This window comes from Neofelis nebulosa, chromosome 8 (assembly GCF_028018385.1).
Source record: "Neofelis nebulosa isolate mNeoNeb1 chromosome 8, mNeoNeb1.pri, whole genome shotgun sequence".
Classification (NCBI taxonomy): domain Eukaryota; kingdom Metazoa; phylum Chordata; class Mammalia; order Carnivora; family Felidae; genus Neofelis; species Neofelis nebulosa.
Genome location: NC_080789.1, coordinates 37,561,165 through 37,584,049, shown reverse-complemented (window position 1 = coordinate 37,584,049; position 22,885 = coordinate 37,561,165). Strand labels below are relative to the sequence as shown.

The window sequence follows — 22,885 nt, the reverse complement described above, 5'->3', positions numbered from 1 at the left end:
ATACAGGTAACAGATCTAAATAAATACCAACTTCATTTTTCATCCATCCTTGCCATTAAATAAGCTTTGTCATATATTCCCTCCTTATGTCTAACTCCTTCAGCTTGAGCATATTCCTTATAAGAAAAGTCTTATTTTGGATTTTAAGACTGTATCAAAACTTTAGTTTCTTTTTTTTTGTTTGTTTGTTTCATTTTGAATACTTTATTTTTTTTTCTTTTCCTGAAATTTATTATCAAATTTGTTTCCATACAACACCCAATGCTCATCCCAACAGGTGCCCTCCTCATTGCCCATCACCCACTTTCCCCTCCCTCCCTCCCCCCATCAACCCTCAGTTTATTCTCAGTTTTTAAGAGTCTCTTATGGTTTGGTTCCCTCCCTCTCTAACTTTTTTTTCTTATTCAACTCAATTGATCAGTCCGATTTAGGACTGAGAAACTCATATTGGGAAGAGGGAAATGATTCTTCTTTTTTTTTTTTTTTCACCTATCTTCTTTTTCACAGACCTTCCTTCTAGGTTAGGACAGGGGTATGAAAGGGATAATAGACAAAAATAGGCCAAGTCTTATATGATTGGTGACTTATATAAGCCAGGTGCCTAAATATTAAAATTTTAAACTGGGATTCATTAGGGAATTCCCTGGACATCCTCCCATGGGGATGTCCCATGCTACACAGTTCATTGACACAGGCATTTTGTTATTTGCTTCATGACTAACCACTTGCCTCCCCTCATATCCCAGCTTCTATCTTTGGCAGAATATGTGACATTCTTTTAATTCTTAATACTGGGTCCCATTGTGGTAGAAAGTAGCCATCTTAGGAAGGTTCCATTATCCTTCTACCTCATCAACCTGGTCCATGAGAAGCTCATGCATCTTTGACACAACAAACTCTAGTTGTAACAGCCACTCCTATTAAGACCCCTTTCCATTGCCCTGACTTAGGATAGCTCTAATCATGCTTCTGCCATTCAAGTTTACTAGACAGGAAGCAAATATCTAATTTAATGGTTATGCATCCAAGTGATACACATTAATTTCTTTCCCTCCTTACTTTACATCTATTCCATGAAACCACATACTGATTTAGCTACTGAATAAATATCCAAACATGCAGATGCCATTGGGTCCTTCTTTGAGTCACTGTTTTGGGCTCATTTGATTTAGGAGAAGCACACCCTTCTCTCTTTCACAGGGTAAAAACCCTGTAGCACTCCCTACAGCTGAAATTTTGCTGACTCCTTTCTGGTCATCTCTCAGAATCAAGGTGATCATTCACAGTGGCAGGACTGATATTACTGTAATTATTACTTAGTAAGTCTGTGGTGAGTATGTCTAGCATTCTCCATAGAATGTGGGGATATTTATCATTAGTAGTATATGTTTTGGAGCTTAAAGTAGTATTTTGAATCAACAATGGAAGTTTCTTTTTTTTTTTTTTTTTAATCTTTTATACTACGTCTCCTTTTTTTCCTCCCTTATACTGAAGTTTGCAATACTTGGTTCACAGTTTCACCTTCTGAAGACCCTTTAGCGTTACTACTCTTGCTTCATTCATTTGATCATTAAATGCTTACTGAAGGACCACTATGTTCAAAGCATTGAAAATGTGGCTATAAGCCAGACAGAAGCATTCTCCTTTCAAGGGGAATTATTATATAGTGATAGTAAACAAGATAAATAAGATACACAGTATCCAAACGTATATCCTTCTGGTTTTATATTGCTGTTATTTTTTTTCCCAGTGGCCAATTTTTTAATTTATCCATGAGTCTCACTTCCTTCCCCACCAAAAAGTTCTACCAATATTGTTTTTTTTAAGGTTTTAACTCTCTGCTATTTTAATTCTTACTACCACTATCATAGTATAACTGTGTAATCTCATTACAGAATTTTTATAACATTCTTAATCTCTTTCTTTCTCCGTGCAGTATTCTAGTAATCATTTTAAGCACACAAGTGTAATCATATAAATCATGTGCCTAAAATGTGTTTGTTCTTACTTATTCATTCAGCAAATCTATATTGAAGAATTCATATAACAGATTTTATTTCTAGATCTTTGGATGTTATACTGAACAAAAGAGACAAAGACCCTAACCATATACTTTGTATTCTAGTTGAAGAACACTAACAGTAAACACATAGAGGCAAGGAAAAGAATATTGGGTGTTCACGGATGATCCCTCTGTTCAAATAGCATTTTAAGGGAAACGTGAAGAAAATGAGGGAGTAAGCCATGGTGATATCTGGGGAAGGAGCATGGCAGGCAGAAGAAATAATAGCAAGTGCTTGCCTGGGTAAAGAGTAGCAAATTATTAGTACAACCAAAGTGGAATGACCTTTGGAAAAATAAAAAGGTAGATGAGTTCCTAGAGGCACTGTAATGAGAGAAGTCATAAAGGGTCTTAGAAGCTACTTCACTAGCTTTGGGAATTTTTATCTGATCGGAAGCCAACAATGATTCAAGCCTAGATGTGACATGATCTGACTTTAACAAACTTATCCTGCTTGGTTCACTGAGCATATGCATATGAGAAAGAATGATGGCTTTGACAAGGCTGGTAGTTTTCTAGGGGTAGTGAGACTTGGTTGGATTCTACATAAATTATGAAGACAGAAACTGTAAAATGACTCTAGGTCTTGATTTTTTTGAAATAGTAGCCATTAACTGATATGGGGAAAACTGCAGGAAATTTGTAGAGAGCGACAGAGCTGATCAGAATCTCAATTTTTAATTTATCATGCTTTAAATTCCTTTTTTGAGTGTATAAGATGATATATCAAACATTTAGTTGGATACACAAGTCTAAAGTTCAGGAAAGTTATCCAGTGTAGAAATGTAAATTATTCAGTTATCAGTTTCTAGATGCCACTTAAGCTGTAAAATAGGTTGGGATTATCAAGGGAATGAATGTAGTAAAAAAGATTGCAGGATTCACAGAAATGATCATCCTACACTGGTCCCTCATTGTCTTGGCATCCTCAAACTCAGTGAGCCTCATTCCCTCTGCACTTCACCCATTCCCATGACCACAACCTGGATCTTATTAGACCTGGCATTGTTTGGGTCCTGAAATGCTTAAATCAAGCATCTTGCTCTCTCACCATAACCTTTTATCCTTTTCCCTACACCCACTGCAACTATTTTTCAAATTTATTAAGAACTTTGAATCCTCTTGTTTTATCAATTTCTTCCTATCTCCACTGCAATTCTTATTCAGCTTAGACTGTACGGCATCTTTGCTAACATTCTCCATTATCTTGCCCCATTGCCCTTCCATAGCAATGGTCTGGCAGAGCAACCTGAAATTAAAATGCTTGCAGGCATTCTCCCCTCCAACACCTGAGCACTGTTTTGAAAACACACCTTTGAGTCACTTAAAATCATTACAAATTCACTGCCTAAAACCACATGTGGACCCCTAACACTTTCTAGTAATCCATCTGTGATTTACATAGTTCTCCCATAATCCATAATGGCTAGATAAATCTCTATATTCCTGAAATTCCTTATTCTATTTTCTTCCCTGCTACTATCAGCTAATTAGCACCTTTATACTTTGTGAGGAAAATAAAAGCTATTAAATGGAAACTTTCAACTTCTTAAGACCTCCACCTGTGAATGTTTTTGAGAAACATATTTCTGAAAACAATCTTTTCTTTCTCACTCATTTCACATTTGTAGACACATTGCTCTTTCTCCATAATATGCGCTGGAGTCCTTGCTTTTTTCGCCTCACCTCGTGCTCTATCAATTAATTTATCTTTCCTCAGTAAATTCTCCTCCCGCTTTATGTGCTTTCCATATGTTTCAACACACTCGACCTCATAACCTATATCAGATATTATTCCCTCCCACTTTTCATAATCAAGCTCTTTGAGATTGTTTTCTGTAGTCACTGAATCCAAGTCTTTTCCATTTTATCGTTCAGGTCACTGGAAATGTGATTCTACCCAAGTTAATTCCATTTAAATTATTCTCACCTAGAACACTTTATCTTCCTGTGGCTCAATAAAACGGGCACTCTGTTCTCCTTGAACTCTCAACATCGTGAAACTGCTAGTAACCCTTATCACCACTTTCTCTTGACTTTAGCATGTTTGATTCCACAGCTTCCTGGTATTCCTTCCTTGCACCCATCTCTGCTCTTTTTTGAGGCCTACTTTCCCTCTGATCTTTCCCTTTCCTCTGATTATTACTTAAATTCTTTTCTTCCTCTGAAGTTTACAATGAACATCACTTGGAATACCTTTTTTGGAGGTAACTTCATCAACTCCAATGGCTTCAATTACTATTCTACATGTCCAAATCAATGGCTCTAAATGAGATCTCACCTAGAAATTCCAACATCATTCATACATTCCCAACTGTGTCAGCTCAAATTAATGTGTCCAAACTGAACCTATCATCCCCCCTCTAAAAGTGCACTACCTCATGGTATTCTTGTCTCTATTCTTGTCTTCCATTCACTCAATTGCCAAAACAAAGTCAGCCTTAAGTTCTCAGTATGTCTCATTCTCCCCTCTTTGAACAACCCCTTATTCTTGAGTATTCACTGTGTCCTTACTAACTCATCAATCGGTCCATCCCTCTCCATTCTCACTGCCACTCTATAGGTTCATATTAATCATTCAGTGTTTCACTCAAAATGTTGACATTCTCTTGAGATATGGCCTTCTATGAGTATTATAATTTAGTGGGATACACACACACACACACACACACACACATGCTGCAGTTATCATTTTTATTATCTTTCTTTTGGATGACTGCAAGAGCCTTTCACTTGTTCTCTTGCTTTTTAGACTTTTATAAATCACTCTACAATGGAATAAAAAAAAAAAATGTTTGACAGAGCTGATTAAGTGATCTCCTGTTTAAAGACTTTAATGGTTTTTCATGGTTCTTACTATAGAGAACAAATTCCTTCCATGAAATTTCTCATGTCTTGCACTGACCTAACCTAGCCTTTTATCTTCACCATTACCTCCAACACTCCAGCTTATTCATACTCTAGCCACAGTAAGTTATTTTCACTTTTTTTGACCTATGCACACACACTGTTTCCTCTGCTTAAAATGTCATGCCCCACTCTCCTCAGTTGGCAAACTTCAACTTATCCTATACTTATTAAGTTAGGCAGTATTTTCTTCTATTCACCTTCCTTGATTCTCCAGCCCCTTTCACTTCTAACAATCAGATTATATGAATTATCTTACTCATTTTCATCTCATCCTGTGTTTAGTTCACACTGGAATTGTTTTTACCAGCCTGTCTACTCCGCTACATCATAAGATTCTGAAGTGAGAGACTGTGTGTTGTACATCACTATTTCCAAAACCTAAATGAATGTCTAACACATAGTGTATACTCAAATATACACTGAATTTCAAATAAATAAAGAGAAGAATTAAAGTATGTAATATAGCAATATAAAGTCTAGGTTGAAATAAACTATATTATATCACAATTCAGATTTACTTTTTTTATTCTCTTATCTTTTGAAGCAAATAAGTAGAACACTGGCATTTTTTGAATAATCAAATTAAAATTGGTTTTGGAGACTAAAAATTTAAGACCATTCAGAACTTGAAAAATATATAACCTGGTCTAAACACCACCCTCAAGAAAATTAATTTGTTTCAAATTCTATGGAGTATTTACCCAAATTGCTCAGAACCATCAGGAAGATATTAAAATGAGAACAGAAAAAAGCAAAATATGGAATGTACAATTCTGGTTCTTTAGTGGAGAAAATTAATAAAGCTAGAGAATGTTTAGGATGGTGTACATATCAAACCCAAGGATATGGCTTAGATGGGCATCCACTTATTCACCATACTTTAGAAATAAAAAGAACCATTAGCATTTGGATAAAGGAAACAGAACAATGAAAAGAACTAAGTTCTGTAAGAAGCAAATTTATAGATCCTGTTACTCCAACGTAACAAACAGAAAGAAAAACAGGGAAGGGACTGCATAGCCCCAGTTTTACTGCTATAAGTTCTGGATGAGGCAATGAGGTAGACTTAATTCAAACACTGATACCAGCACTATGAAATATCATGACATTTCCGCATTTAACCAATGTGCATGTTACAGTGAAATATGTTCAAAAATGTGTTTCATGTAGTTTAGGGTTTGTCCCTATCAGATTTTGCCCATATTGACCCTTAAAAAGAATCAAAAATGATAAGAAAGCAAACAGCTAATTAATAATCAGACATTTCTTAAACCAAATTAAGAAGAGAAACCTTCCTCATTGTGTATGTTAGTCTGTATGGATCTGCTGTCATTAAACTTAAGTTTTATGGCCAAGTTGAGCTACTAAATTCTAGCTGCAGATTAGAATTAGCCCATAGGCGCTCTGTGCTGACAGCTCGGAGCCTGGAGCCTGTTTCAGATTCTGTGTCTCCCTCTCTCTGACCCTCCCCCGTTCATGCTCTGTCTCTGTCTGTCTCAAAAATAAATAAACGTTAAAAAAAATGTTTAAAAAAAAAAAAAAGAATTAGCCCATAGGCTGGGACAAATCCTGGTTCTTGAGTGGGGCTGGTCAACACCTCTGGCTCTGGCTCATGGGCTAGACAGTGATCCATCACAATACTGGTTTCACATGACTACATACCACAGCTCTCCAGATACCAACTGCAGCTAGAACATCTGTCTAGGAATATTTGTGCTTTGTGCCCCAGTCTTCAGTATCCAAAATCCTCTTGGCTCTCTAAAGCTGATGGTTTAGATCTTACCCTGGTCTTCCTAAACGTTGTCTGACAACTGATCACCTGGACACCATCATAAGAAATTTCATCAGATTTTGACATTTTAATATTTTTTTTAAACTTTAAAACACCATGAATGGATGTTGTACTTTGTCAAATGCTTTATCTGCATCGATTAAAATGATCATATGGTTCTTACCCTTTCTCTTATTAATGTGATATAACACAATGATTGATTTGAAAATATTGAACCACCCTTGCAACTCATAAATAAATTCCACTTGATCATGGTGAATGATTTTTTTAAACGTATTATTGAATTTAGTTTGTTAGTGTTTTATTGAGAATTTTTGCATCCATGTTCATTGGGGATAATGGCCTATAGTTTTCTTTTTTAGTGGAGTCTTTACCTGGCTTTGGTATCAGGGTAATGCTGGTTTCATCTAATGAGTTTGGAAGTCTTCCTTCTATTTCTATTTTTTTGGAACAGTTTGAGAGAACAGGTAGTAACTCTTCTTTAAATATTTGGTAGAATTTGCCTGTGAAGCCATCTGGCCCTGGACTTTTGTTTATTCGTTAGAAGATTTTCTTTTATTATTGCCACTTATTGGTCTGTTCAAGTTTTCTATTTCTTCCTGTTTTAATTTTGGTAGTTTGTATGTTTCTAGGAAATTATCCACTTCTAGGTTATCCAATTTGCTGGCATTTAGTTCTACATAATACTCTCTTATGATTTTTTGTATTTCTGTAGTGTTGATTGTTATTTTTCCTTTCTCATTTGTGATTTATTTATTTGGGTCCTTTCTCTTTCCTTTTTAATAATTCTGGCAAAAGGTTTACCAATTTTATTATTGTTTTCAAAGAACCAACTCCTGGTTTCATTGATCTGTTCTATTTTTTTTTTTTTTTTTTTTAGTTTCTATATCATTTATTTCTGCTCTAATCTTTATTTCCTTTCTTCGGCTAGCTTTAGGCTTCATTTGTTGTTCCTTTTCTGGCTCCTTTAGGTGTAATATTAGGTTATTTATTTGAGATATTTCTTGCTTCTTAAGGTAGACCTGTATTTCTATATACTTCCTGATGTTTATAGCAGCATTATCTACAACAGCCAAATTATGAAAACAGCCCAAGTGTCTATCAATTGATGAATGGATAAAGAAGATGTGGGATACAAATAGTGAAAGTAACACTGAAGAAGACCAAAGCAGGAGGCATCACAATTCCAGACTTTAGCCTCTACTACAAAGCTAATCATCAAGACAGTAAGGTATTGGCACAAAAACAGACACATAGACCAGTGGAATAGAATAGACAACTCAGAATTGGACCCACATACGTATGACTGACTAATCTTTGACAAAGCAGGAAAGAGTATCCAATGGAAAAAAGACAGTCTCTTTAGCAAATGGTGCAGGGAAAATTGAAAAGCAACATGCAGAAGGTTGAAACTAGACCACTTTCTCACACCATTCACAAAAATAAAATCAAAATAGATAAAGGACCTGAATGTGAGACAGGAAACCTTCAAAACTCTAGAGGAGAAAGCAGGCAACAACCTCTTTGACCGCAGTCGCAGCAATTTCTTACTCAACACATCTCCAATGGCAAGGGAATTAAAAGCAAAAATGAATATTGGGACCTCATCAAGATAAAAAGCTTCTGGACTGCAAAGGAAACAATCAACAAAACCAAAAGGCAACTGATGGAATGGGAAAAGATATTTGCAAATGACATATCGGATAAAGGGCTAGTATCCAAAATCTATAAAGAACTCACCAAACTCCACACCCAAAAAACAAATAATCCAGTGAAGAAATGGGCAAAAGACATGAATAGACACTTTTCCAAAGAAGACATCCAGATGGCCAACAGACACATGAAATGATGCTCAACATCACTCATCATCAGGGAAATACAAATCAAAGCCACAATGAGATACCATCTTACACTGGTCAGAGTGGCTAAAATGAACAACTCAGGAAACAACAGATGCTGGTGAGGATGTGGAGAAACAGGAACCCTCTTGCACTGTTGATGGGAATGCAAACTGGTGCAGCCTCTCTGGTAAACAGTGTGGAGGTTCCTCAAACAATTAAAAACAGAACTACCCTATGACCCAGCAATAGCACTGCTAGGAATTTACCCAAGGGATACAGGAATACTGATGCATAGGGGCACTTGTACCCCAATGTTTATAGCAGCACTCTCAACAATAGCCAAATTATGGAAAGAGCCTAAATGTTCATCAACTGATGAATGGATAAAGAAGATGTGGTTTATATATACAATGCAATACTACTTGGCAATGAGATGGAATGAAATCTTGCCATTTGCAGTAATGTGGATGGAACTGGAAGGTATTATGCTAAGTGAAATAACTCAGAGAAAGAAAGATATCATATGTTTTCACTCATATGTGAACCTTGAGAAAGTTAACAGAAGAACATGGGGGAAGGGAAGGGGGGAAAAAGTAGTTACAAATACAGATGGTGGGAAGCAAACCATAAGAGACTCTTAAATACAGAGAACAAACTTAGGGTTGATGGGTGGTGGGGGAGAGGGGAAAGTGGGTGATGGGCACTGAGGAGGGCACTTGTTGGGATGAGCACTGGGTGTTGTATGGAAGCCAATTTGACAATAAATTGTATTAAAAAGATAAAAATAAAAATAAATTAACATTAAGAAAAAAAAGACGTGGGGTACACACACACACACACACACACACACAAAGGAATATTACTTAGCTATACAAGAAAATGAAATCTTGCCATTTGCAATGACATGGATGGAGCTAGAAAGTATGCTAAGCAAAGTAAGTCAGTCAGAGAAAGATAAATTCATTTGATTTCACTCATATGTGGAACTTAAAAAACAACAAATGAGCAAAGAGAAAAAACAAGAGAGAGAGGCAAATCAAAAAACAGACTATATAGACTATAGAGAACAAACTATAGAGAACAAACTGCTCGTTACCAGGGGGAAGGTAGGAGTGGAGATGGGTGAAATTGATGGGGATTAAGGAGGGCACTTGTCATGATGAGCACTGGGCGTTGTATGGAAATGTGGAATCACTATATATCTGAAACATAAACTGTATATTAATTACACTGGAATTTAAATAAAACCAAGAAAAAAAATTAAAACACTATGGCAAATGGTATATAAAAAGCACTATTTAACTTAATGATATTTTTACCCTTTAGATTTTAATTATACGTTTTCTTTCACTTTATTTTTATATATAAATATATGTTATGTTTTTACACTGGAAGTTAACTTATGATCCAATTTTTGTGAATGAAAAACATATGCTAAATGTAGACTATGTCCGATACAGTTTTTCAAAAGCAGTTTCAAGGTAATATTAAACTATTAATACATTTCTCAATGATAGAAGAGTTCTTAAAAATAACTGTGATTTAGAAAAATCTGTAAATTCTATCTACTTAATCAATTAATTTTCAGTTTCTGAATTAAAAAAAAATCCTCTTGAAATCCTTTTCAGAGAAAGAAAGCCATCATAAAACTTGAATTGCTCCTGAAAATCATAAATGAATGATACTCCCATTCATTATCAGTATTGAAACTGAGACTGCTTGAATTTTCAAAAAGAAACTTGCTAACATTTATTGTTAAAAATATTAATGTAAACTATATTCTTGGACTTCCTCAAATTTATTCTTCCCAGGTATGCAAACTTATTTATAATTACATTTACAAATGTACACAACTTTTTGTACATGTATACTATTTAAAATAATATAAACTTCACTTTTTTCCCATGCTTCAGAAATAATACATGCATACCCAGAGAAAAAAATTACAATTTTTTAATATAACACATTTAAAAATATCCCTGAGATTTCTGTTATACTGGTAAAGAAATTATTTCATAGCTCTGCACCATTGTGATGGTATTGTAAGACGCCATTCATTCAGCACTTTATACATTCTGTATAATGAGGGGGAAGTAAAGGACCTTGAATTTCTTACCAATAAAAATTTCATTGTTGAATGATTTTGGTAATATATTGTAAACACTTATGCAAAAGACATAACTTTAGAGATGGACAATAGTATTTAGATGACCTATTATAAAGATGTTTTTTAGAGAAAGGAAAAGTTATATAGAACTTCAAATGGGTTTAGGTTATAATTAATATAATCTGACTTTCAGTTTTCTAACTTGGGGGCAAGAACAACAACTCCATTCAAAGTCTTACTCTTAAATGACTGAAGTAACACTAGATACTATTACCATTTCACCTCTACTTAGACTGTCCTATATAAGGTTTATATGGGACTAAAAATGATTTTATTATATAGCATCCAGTAATATATTCTAGATAAATCTTTAACAATTTAACAATTAACTACACATAAATCTTTAAAATTTATGTGTAGTGTTAACCCCTAATTAGATTGCCTAAGCTATTATGTACTCTAAAATCTGCATGTTTTCCATCCTACAAAAAGGTAAAAAATAGGCATAGTCATTGAATTTCTGAAAATACAGGCAGCAGTATAAAATATCCAACATCATGGTAGGGCACGGCCAAGAGGGAACATCTATCTTCACAATATTATAAACTACACACACACACACACACACACACACACACACACACTTCACTTTTAGCAACTGGGAATGAAGTTGATGAGGCTTGCCTTCTGTACACCATCATTCCTTTCTGTGATCTTTTTTCCCTGCAAGGAGCTTCTTTCAACAACTAGGCTTTAAGCCCACTCAATTTTCCATATTTGGAAAATGTTTTCTTGAAAGGACATGCTTAACTTATTTTAACATATAAATAATGAATAAGATTTTAATCACCCCTTGCAGAAAAGAGGTGTTTAATTTTTATTTGAGCCAGGGACAAATCCTTTTAAAACCAACTAATCTCTAATTGTGGGATTCTTTTAAGAATCAGTAGACCTATGAGGGTGCGATTTGGAACGAAATGGGTTTACTCTCCTAATAAAATTTGAGTGCTATGTAAAACACCATGCTAAGCAGCAGGCTGAAATTACATCACATAAACATTCACCTACACTACTTGAATATAGGGCTGCCTGTAAATCCTGTCACAATATACTCGCTGGCTGACTTACATTTCATCTTGCTTTATACTGTAATGTAATAGGTTCAGGGACTAAATATAAGATACCTGAAGACAATACATTTTTTCCCACATAAATTCAGACACTGAAAAAAAAGGAAGGGATAGGACTAAAATATGTTGTTTAGCCTACTTTAGGAGTAATTTGATGAAGATCAGACAACATCATGGACACATGAGGGAGACAGGAGAGAAAGAGGTGCCGTTGAAAGTTGTCTTTGAACACCTCACTGATGTTTTAATGTGATTATGCACTCCACCTAGATCCTAGAGACCTAGAGGAAGTATAGCTAAAATTGATGAAAGTAGGTTCTGTGTGTTCTGCATTAAACCTCACAGTGCCAAGTGAAAAGCAAACAGTGATAGAAATTTATGCATTGATTCTCTGTTGAAACAGATTGAATCTTATTACTTAAGATATACACCACGAACTCATGTTTGTACTTCAAACATGGAATCACATAAACATTATCTTAATCAATATTTTCTGAAAGCAGATATCACAGAAAGTACCAAGATATTCCAATACTAGACTATCAATCTCTTCTTATTGCTTACAAATAATAATCCTTTAAAACTTTAGAGCACTTTTTCTAATTTTCCAGAAGCTTCCCAGATAAAGTAGAAAAGAAACAGCAATATCACAAATTAACACTGTTGATAAAATGGGCTGATACAATAATTTTTCTCAGTAACTAGAAAATATATTGCAACCCAAATCATACATTCATATTTAGAATGGTAAAACCTCCCCTCATGTTCCAAAGTTTTGGTGTAGGCCATAGGACGTAAAGTATTTACACATTCTAATGAAGATTTTACTCTTATTTTTAAAGTCAGTACATGGAGATAATTTTATGAGATCTTAAAACTTTTAAAAATAGCAAACAACACCTCAAATCAGTTCACACTTTTGTATTAGTTATACAATAACTACAGATTTCCAAAAGGTATCTATATCACAAATTGTATACAAGTAACTATCTCATGATCTGGTGTGTACATAATTCAATTTGTCAATAGTTAAATTTAATGAAGAATCTAACTTACCGGTGGATCAGCCCCCTTAGAACCAGTCAGCCCTCCTGTTAGGGATTCGATATCCTGAAAAGGGGAGAGGTGTTGATTGTAAAATGCTACTCAACAGCATGGAGAATTTCCCAAACCCATAGTATAATATTTTCTTTAGCTACTAGGTTAGGGCACACAGCTACATTTGTTTTCTTTGTTTTGTTTTCAGACAGTCTTGCATACTGTAACATTATACAAATAACCTGTATCTAAAAATCTAGATATTTCCTCTAATTCTGCACACTCTGTAAAAAGAAAAAAAATGTACATAGACAAGTCTTGAAATATGAAAAAAAAAAAAAAGGTTAGGCTCTAGGTAGGAAAGCAAATGTTTTGTTCTCTAAGGTGTTGAAATGAGGACAGAACCAAAAAAAAAAGTAATTTTAACAAAACTGCAATTTAACATATTATTTGCAAGAATACAAATCCCATGGAAAACGCTGAACCTATAAAAATTTTAATTATGTATAGTCTACTCTATTACTGTACTTGGAAGATAAAAATATTTTTAAAAAAGACTAGCTATTCTTCTACAAGGTCTGATTTCGAATCTTGAATCAGTAACCGCAGAAGATCATGCCTGAGTAATGATTATATTGTCAAAGGTATCATAAACGGAGAAACAGGTGACTGCGACAAACTGGAGAGCATGTGCCTGTTTATAGGTACGAATACAGCTCCACCTTGGTTGCCGGACTTTGCTTCCAGGGTTACTAACCATGTGACTTTTTCAAAAGCTAGAATTCTGGATTTTTAACTAAAACCTCTCAGGATTTTAATGCTTGCAACCATCGTAGTTTTAAATCATACCCCAGTCCCCCCAGTGAAAAAACAAAACCAAAACTCTCTGCTCAAAGGGGGCTGGATAGGAGTCTGGGGCTCCACTGAAGAGTTATACTTCATAAAAAGTTTCTTGGTTGTGACCCTGGTCACTTATCTATCTGCATCTAGTTGAAAGGATAGGGATAAGGAACCTGGGAAATACAGTTGCAGTAAGAAATCAAAGATGAAAGAGAATGGAGTCAAGATTGAAGGAAGAGAAAATTAAATACCTGTGATCAGAGAAATAGCTGATTCCTTTACACCATTAAGAAGATTTATGCTACAAATTCATGCGTGACTTAATCACATTATTTCCCTAGTATCTCAAAAATAGGGAGTCCTAACAAAAACAAAACAAAACAAAAACAAGGGGCTGAAATAAGCATGTGATGACAACATTAGACAACATTAAAGGCAGGATAAGGGAGAAGAAAGGAATGGTGTGATGGAAGTTTCCATCAGAAGAAGCTGACTTTGAACAGGAACTCAATGGGCGATGAATTTCTACATGCATATTTTATCAAGGGCCATAAATGATAAGGCAACCACAAGGAATGCTTGCCAAGAAAATTATTAAGTTGTCTTCACTGTAACAAATATATTGCATATCATATTTTTCCATAGTCAGCATCCCTTTGAGGAACTTCCTCTCCCTCACTCCAGCTCCAAAAGAGGCTTAGAAAGACTGCTTCCAATGAGATAGAAGTCTTATGGAAAATTAAGGCAATGTGGATTTAGAAAGATATAATGGTAGGGTCCAAGTCCTTGATTCTATCATTTGGGCCACATTTGAAACTACATGTTCTCCTGCCTGCAACTTTAAATTTCTGCCTCTCAAAAACAGGAAGATCCCAATTAACATGCCTGCATTGTTAAGTCTATTGTAAAAGGCTCTCCCTTTCTGTCTTGCTGAAGTTCTTTATTTCACTACCATGTACACCATAAACAATCAAATCATTTAAATTATTTGATCTAACAAGTTCTTTAACGTTATCATTAAATCATTTAAGTAATCTTATATCCTTAGATAATAAAAGTAAAGTATGAAACATTTATAAACTGGCAAACATTTTTAATCTAAAGGTAAAATATAACTTTTAAAACTGTTTTAGAATTTCATGGAATGAACTGACAAAATTAGGTAGCAAAGTAGCTAAAATACTAGATAAATAGAAAAAAACACACACACAGCCATTGCACTGTTTATAAACACACCTGTTATGACCATGACAAAAAACAAAGTTCTATTCATATTAAAAGTTATTTCTAAGTACATCTAAAATGAAAGAAAATAACGTTAAGTACATTTTGAGTTAATATATGCCTTTCTAAATAGACATACATATAAAGTACATTAAAGATAAACATTTCTGGGGCGCCTGGGTGGCGCAGTCGGTTAAGCCTCCGACTTCAGCCAGGTCACGATCTCGCGGTCCGTGAGTTCGAGCCCCGCGTCAGGCTCTGGGCTGATGGCTCGGAGCCTGGAGCCTGTTTCCGATTCTGTGTCTCCCTCTCTCTCTGCCCCTCCCCCGTTCATGCTTTGTCTCTCTCTGTCCCAAAAATAAATAAAAAACGTTGAAAAAAAAAAAAAAAAAAAAAAAAAAAAAAAAAAAAAGATAAACATTTCTGATGTCATTATCAGAGAGGTAACAGAGAAACTGATTCAGATTCAAAGTAGTTTAGCCATTTATTTAATGCATTGCCATTTTTTAATTTTTTTATTCTTTTTAATTTTTTTAACATTTATTTATTTTTGGGAGAGAGAGAGAGAGAGACAGAGTGCAAGTGGAGTAGGGGTGGAGACGGGGGAGACACAGAATCTGAAGCAGGCTGCAGGCTCCGAGCTGTCAAGTACAGAGCCCCATGCGGGGCTCAGACTCACGAACCGTGAGATTATGACCTGAGTGGAAGTCAGACACTTAACCAATTGAGCCACCCTGGCACCCCTGCATTGTCATGTTTTTTTAAATTATATCTGAAGATTTCTTGGTATCATAGATATGAAGATTTCTTGCTATCTTAGATAAGTTGAGCAAATTTTCACATTTCTAAAATTTTAAGCCTTTCATGATAGTTATCATCTTCAGAAAAATTAAGCAAAAGAATTTAGAAGATGAATTCAAAGGCATTGGTATTTATGATTTTTAACATGTTGAATTAAAGCACACTAAGAACTCATGACTCTAAACAGAGTACAGATGCACATTCTTACTGTTTATTCATTTAATTGAAAAAATGATTTTTTGAGCTTATGTGCTATTTTGAGTATAAATTAGAAAAAAGTGTCCTACTTGGACAGATGCCAAAATTATAGTTTATCTATCAGTTGATGCAAAAATAAATTTTTCAGGTGTGAATAATGAGCATAAGTGTGCATGAATGCATTTATGTTGTAAAATTAAAAGGTGAGATAAATAAATCTTTTGAGGAACACTGAACTGAAAGTGAGTCCATTTTTTGATGGTTCTTGAATAGTTTGCAAAATATAACTTAAATCCTTAACAAATCCATCTATCTTGTTACTTAGATATCTTTCTATATAGATAACAAAAGTACATCAAAAAGTAAAAAACATTGATTTCCTAGAAACTTTGTTAACTTTCTATTATAATAATGTTGTTTCACTAAAACATTGAAAACAAACTGATTTTTAAAACTAGTTACAGGATTTATTTAACTATATTACGTACCATGTTTACTTAAATAGCTTCATTTACATCTAATAAAATATCTACTACTTAAACATTTATTACATACCATTAAATGTTTTATAAACATTAACATTATTATAGCTTTATAAGGTACCTATTTCTTTTCTTATTTAAGAGGTTAAAAAGTTTATGTAACTTGGGGCGCCTGGGTAGCTCAGTTGATTAAGCATCTGACTTCGGCTCTGGCCCTGATCTCATGGTCCGTGGGTTCAAACCCTGTGTCAGGGTCTGTGATGACAGCCTGGAGCCTGCTTCAAATTCTGTGTCTCCTTTCCTCTCTGCCCCTCTCCTGCTCTCTCTCTCTCTCTCTCTCTCTCTCTCTCTCTCTAAGAATAAACATTAAAAAATTTTTTTTCAAAAGTTTATATAACTTACCCAATATCATATAGCTATCAGGAAGTGGTGTTACAAACATACTCGCAGGACTGCAAACCTGTGTTTTTTAATACCAGCCATAGGGAAATAGCTTTACCCTTGCATTCTGGTTACCTTGAACATATCCACATGGGCCATGTAGGCAGAGTTAAACAACAGGCTGGCCTAATTCTTACTGGAATGTCCTGCCAGCCTTCTGAGAACATAACAAGGTAGGCAGTCTTAGAAAGAGCTTCCATACAGCTGTTTCTCATTTGCCTCTCTGGCACCAATGAGGCAGGGGACTTTCCACCTGATTCTTCCGTAACCTAGATCCACCTGCGAGCTGTAAAACTGCTTAGATGCACTATGGAATTTGCTACTCCCTGTTGCCTCTTCCTCGTACTATTGCTGTCATCTGGTCCACCCAATTTAGTGTTGTCCTGTGGGACAAGAGACCAGGCCAGGAAGAGTGAGGTAACTGATATGTCTAGGGCACACAATTAAAGGAGGCATTTGTTCCAAGGGTCATACAAGTACTGACCTGACCCTGCAGGTGCAGGATCCTGGCAGTGAGTGCCTCCTTAAATTTTATCCTTTAGGCACCTGATTCTTACAGGTGCCTACAGGAGCAGCGTTGGCATCTGTACAATCCTAGGAGTCAGTGACTCCTCAAAGTTTGTGCCCTAAGCACCCCACCTGTCTCACCAAGTCCTGACCCTCTGAGGGATATGGAGAGAGCTAACACCATGGTGACCTTGGTCATGCTGTGTATGCAACAGACTCTTTCAATACATTTGACTTGTTTCCCGGTTGAACTTATAAAAAGATGCCAAGCCAGCCTAGTGCCTGCCCACATGCTGCCGCTCAGGTACCATTGCTGCTAAACACCTGTATGACATCGCCTCCGCTATATGTGTTGCTATCATCTGCTGACTAGGATCCTTCACTATACAAACAATTTTATCTCTTAACACGATTTTAGATCATGAAAGTTTCACTTGTCCTGCAAGGTGTCAAATACCTAAGAGACATTATTAGTCCTTGACACAAGCCATGTAAAGGCAGCCTCGTCTAATGCAGGAGAGCTCTGCTCCTAGGTCAGCCAAGGCTGGCTTATGAATCAGAAGTCTCAAGTCTTAGGAAGGTTGAGCTGCAAGAGCAGCAATTAGTGTCAGGGCTCCAAGAAGTGTAAGATTTGAGGGCAGCCTGGACACCGAGGATCGCATCAGGACAGGTTAAATAAACTCCACATTGTGCTGCACTGATGCTGTTGGTTACCCAGCTGCACCCTCCTCCCCGTGACTCCTTCTCCAAGAGTTGACATATTTTCCCCCTTGACAGACACTTTGAATAATGGAGCTTAGGGATTAATCATGTGGTTTTCAGTGCACATCATTTAAGTTCGCTGTTTAAGTCTTGCTTCCCCTGCACACAGGTGGGGAAAAAAAAAGATTTTGGGATTGAGGTCTCCCTCAGGGCTACTGCCATATCCTTATTTTTATCCCTAAAGAGTGGATCAGCCAGGTATGGTCAAAGAAAAGATGTTAAAATAGCTTGGGTATCAAATACGTTAAAAATGAAGAAAATTAAATTCTAAATAACACACTGAATCTAACACTGCACATGCCAGAAACCCAGACTATCTCGAAATCTGAGAGTTGCATTTAAATTAATATCAAATTTTCAAGTTGCACACTTCTAAAAAATCACTTTACATAATATAAAAATACTTAAAACATTGTAATATTGTTATCAGCTACTGATATTTTAAATTTTGGTTTATACATATTTAAAATTTGGGACCATTTTAGAAATTGTTTGAGGGAAAGTGATTCAGTATCAATACAGAGTGCATTAAAATAATCTATCAAAAGTCTATCAGTATAGTGAAATCAATAAAAAAAAGATATCAACCATTTTCACTGGATGATTATATTTATAATTTGTACCAAGGCACTTAAAAACACTTAACGGGGTATTTTATGTTTGTAGAGAAGCTTACAAAATTTATATATTCAAAATATCAAAATTAAGCATTTCTCTCAACCTTTTTACAGAAAAATTTCTCGAATGTCCCTCATCTCCCATTCTCTCTTCATGCAGCTTTTGTCCCCACTGGATCACTGCAACCCTCTTATTAAGGCTGCCATTGACATCCAATTGGCTGAATCATTGGTCAACGTTCATCATCACCTTCCTTGATCTTTAAGCCACATTGACAAAGCTGACGGCTCCATCTTCCTTCAAATACTTTTCCTCGTGGTTTCCATTTAGTTTCACCCTCTATATGATTGTACTGGCTACCATGGCTTTAAATATCATGCATGCCGATGAATTAGGAAATTACATATTCAGTTTCAACTTATCCTCTGAGATGCACACTGCCTACTCTGATCTCCACTTGGATGTATTATAGCCATTTAAAATTTAATAATGCAAAGTCAAACTTGATTCCCACTTCTACCCCTCCGGCAAATTAAGTTCCTGTCCCGGTGCTCTCCATCTTCACATCACCTTTCACCCAGCTTCTCAGAAAATCCTGCCAATTCTATCTTTAAAAAATGGCTTGGGGTGCCTGGGTGGCTCAGTTGGTTGAGCATCCGACTTCAGCTCAGGCCATGATCTCACAGTTTGTGATTTCGAGCCCAGCATCAGGCTTTGTGCTGACAGCTCGGAACCTGGAGCCTACTTCCAATTCTGTCTCCCTCTCTCTCCGCCCCTTCCCCAGAGACTCCCACTCTGTCTCTCTCAAAAATAAATGAAGATTTAAAAAATTTTTTTAATAATTAAGTAAAAAATAAAAAATGGCTTGACTTTGACTATTCCTTACCACATACATTCCGACCATCCTATTTCATTGGACTGTATCAATATTTCTCCCTTGACTAAAGAAATAGCTTAACTGTTGTCTCTACATCTGTCCATGTCTCTTCTTTCCCCCACGTATTCTCCACACAGCAGTCAGGACTATCCATTCAAAATGTAAGTTACGTCAGATTCCTCCTCTGATCCAAACCCCCAGGGAGGTTTCCATTAATCCTAGAATAAAACACAAATTTATTACCATGTCCTGCAATGTCTTGTAGTGATCCGGCCATCTCTCTGATATCATCCTTTTTCCATTATCCAACTCTCTCATGCCACCCAGTCACACTGACCCCACTGTTGTTCCAAAAACAGTCCAAATATGACGCCTATCTTAGGGTCATGTTTACACATGCTTTTCATGCTTCTCAGAATACTCATTTCCTATACATCCTCCTAATTAACTCACTCCATCAGATCTCAGTTTAAGTATCAAAATCTCAAACAGACCTTCCCTAACTGCCTAAATCAGTGAAAGTTCCACCCGGAAACAAATGGCAAACTCAAAAACATCATAAAAGAGCAATTAATACAAGGATGCTTTACAGAGGTACCGATGGTTCCATGGATCCAGGAGAATAGGGAAGCACAGGGATTAGTAATAGCTGGAAGTTTTACCCAACCCTAAATCCAAAGAAGATAAAAGAACAATGTTGTCAAGAGCCCAATAAAGGGTGAACACCTCCCATCACTCTCTAGAACAGCTTGCCACACAGTAGGAGCTCAATAAATACTTTTTGACTGGATGAATGACTGACTGAATAAAGCACATAATACCATTTTTATACACAAAATAGCTGAGGCTCAGAGTATAGAAATGATGAAGAATTTCTCATTTTTGTATAAATATATCACTTTGAAAGATGGCTCAAGGCAACAGTGTTTGCACAACCCATCTTTATAGAATGCCTGAATGAACAAACTAATAAATGACTTGCCCAAGATCAAACAGCTGGTAAATTCTGGAAAGAAACTTTGAAATCCCAAGTGTTATAACCCCAAGCACCACGTACATTTTTTCCATTATACATCACTGATGAGACATCCTACTAAAGGAAAAGGCACTCAACTCTGTATTATCTTAAGGCAACAAATTTCTATATATCCCAGGGTTTCTAGTTCATAAGAAGGAAATATACAAAATGACTTAATAGATAATAAACAATATATTAAATTTATCTTCTGGTGAAATACTGCCAATACTTCAAGTTAAAGACCTGACACCTTAATCATTATACAGTGATATGCTTGAAAACTTGATCTAACATATATGCTTAGCAATAATAGTTCAAACACATTAAACTACAAGTCCGTAATGTTTTTATGTAACATCTCATAGTGTGTAGGTTCACAGCCCTGAGGAGTAATAGAAGAAAAAATTTCCTTAAAAATCATTCAGTTTTTCACACAATGCTTAATGGAAACAAACTTCCATCAGAGAACAGCATCTCCTTGAGGCAAGCATCCAAATAATGAAGCTGAGTTTGTTAATGAGGCATCTTTCTCCTCTACCAGACTTTCAGCTGTTAGTGTTTCCTTGGCAACTTTACAGGGTAAATTTCCTGGGAGGCAGAGAAGCAGGAAACACACACAACCAGTTTTATAAACCTCCTTTCCTACAGAAGCCAGAAAAAGACCTTTGTAGTCATTCTTTGAAATTAAAAAAAGGAAAATATCTACACTTTTACTTTGACCACAGTCCAGCCCAAATCTGAATGTTCCATGAGCCACACAATTCTTTCATAAAAGAATAGGGGCACCTGGGTGGCTCAGTCGGTTAAGTGTCCGACTTTGGCTCAGGTCATGATCTCACAGTTTGTGGGTTCGAGCCCCACATCGGGCTCTGCACTGACAGCTCATTGTCATGGGATCAAGATCTGCATCAGGCTCCATGCTCAGCATAGATTCCCTTTCTCTCCCTCTGCCCCTCTCCCCCACTCACTCTATCTCTCCATCTTTCTAAAAATATTGTTAAAAATTTAAAAATTAAAAAAAAAAGAATGATTGAGCCTATGTGGTGACTGTGCTGAACATGAAGAGCATGATGGTAAATAAGTCAAGGTCACAGCTTTCAAAGAGTTCTGAGTCTGGTAGGGAGTCAAAATGACAAAGACAATTTAGTCAGTATATGTATATTGTACACATAATAAGCACAAGGCATCACACAGAATTTGATGTATGGGATCTAGAGGCTATGACATGCTTTCTCAGTTCAAGGATCTGTTCAATCAAAGAGTGTGTCAATCTAAGAGTAAAAGTAGATCTTTCAATCTAACAACATGAGGAAGAATTCTGAGAAACAAGTGGTTAAAATTATACTATACAAGTGTTGTAGGAGTAGATTTTATAGGGTGACAATAAGTTTCAGTATTTGTTTTTGAATGCATACTGGGTAAGTTTGTCCTAAGACCTTGGCTGGGTAACAAAATAACATTAACTGGGCACTGACTATACCAGACACAGTATAAACAGCTCTACTGTCCTACTACATAGCATCTTAGCTCTTTTAGATGTAATTTCCATCATTTTTAAGATGGAAGAGAGTCTTCCCAAAATCGCACAGCTAATAAGTGTTCAAATCTAGAAAGGCTGACTCCAAAGGCAATGATTTCTAACAATTATGCTCTCTTAAATAAGTGGAGGTGTGGGGAGAAAACGGGGAGAACTTCCTGGGATGCCACATAATGACTTGAGAGAAAACATATTTATTCAATATTTGTGGAAAGAATGAATTGACTTGCAAACAGAATTTTTCTGAGGTGAAGTGGATCGCCTCTGATGGGAAAAAGAATAGCCTTGTTTGACCTAAAGATATGAGAGTGAATGCCATTGAATTTAGCAAAAAAGTACAATTCCAAAGATTTCTGGCATATATTTTTAATTTCAAAGCATTGTCCTCAAACTCACACCTAAACAGGGCATCTAAAATGTAGCAAAGACACAATTGTGCTAGTGTTGCATGGAACAGGGTTTTCTGAAGAAAGTACCAAAGAGATTTAAGGTTCTGCGCCTTTTCTATGAAATACCTTCTCTGAAACGCTTTCCTTTATGAATGTTTTGTGTGTTACTTTTTCTTTTTCTATTCCCTTCCATATGGCTCAGGTGATAAAGGGAATCTTTTGCTGAATCCTGACTCAGTCTCTGTCAGCTCCTCTTTGCCAACTCTTATACACTGATGTATCCTTGTTATCTCAAACTCGACAAGTCCAAA

At 35.9% G+C, this 22,885-nt stretch overlaps 1 protein-coding gene across 14 annotated transcripts in view; it reads right to left on the bottom strand.

Annotated features, from left to right (window-relative positions):
- Positions 1-22,885, bottom strand: part of PPFIA2 (PTPRF interacting protein alpha 2) — a 480,968-nt gene that overhangs the window by 384,554 nt on the left and 73,529 nt on the right. For 11 of the 14 annotated variants that reach the window (XM_058741898.1, XM_058741906.1, XM_058741916.1 and 8 more), the window contains one exon: positions 12,899-12,952. The exons of the other annotated variants lie outside the window; for them this stretch is intronic. In XM_058741898.1, the coding sequence (XP_058597881.1) occupies positions 12,899-12,952 (54 nt within the window). The remainder of the gene's footprint in view (positions 1-12,898; positions 12,953-22,885) is intronic. 14 annotated transcript variants of the gene reach the window in all.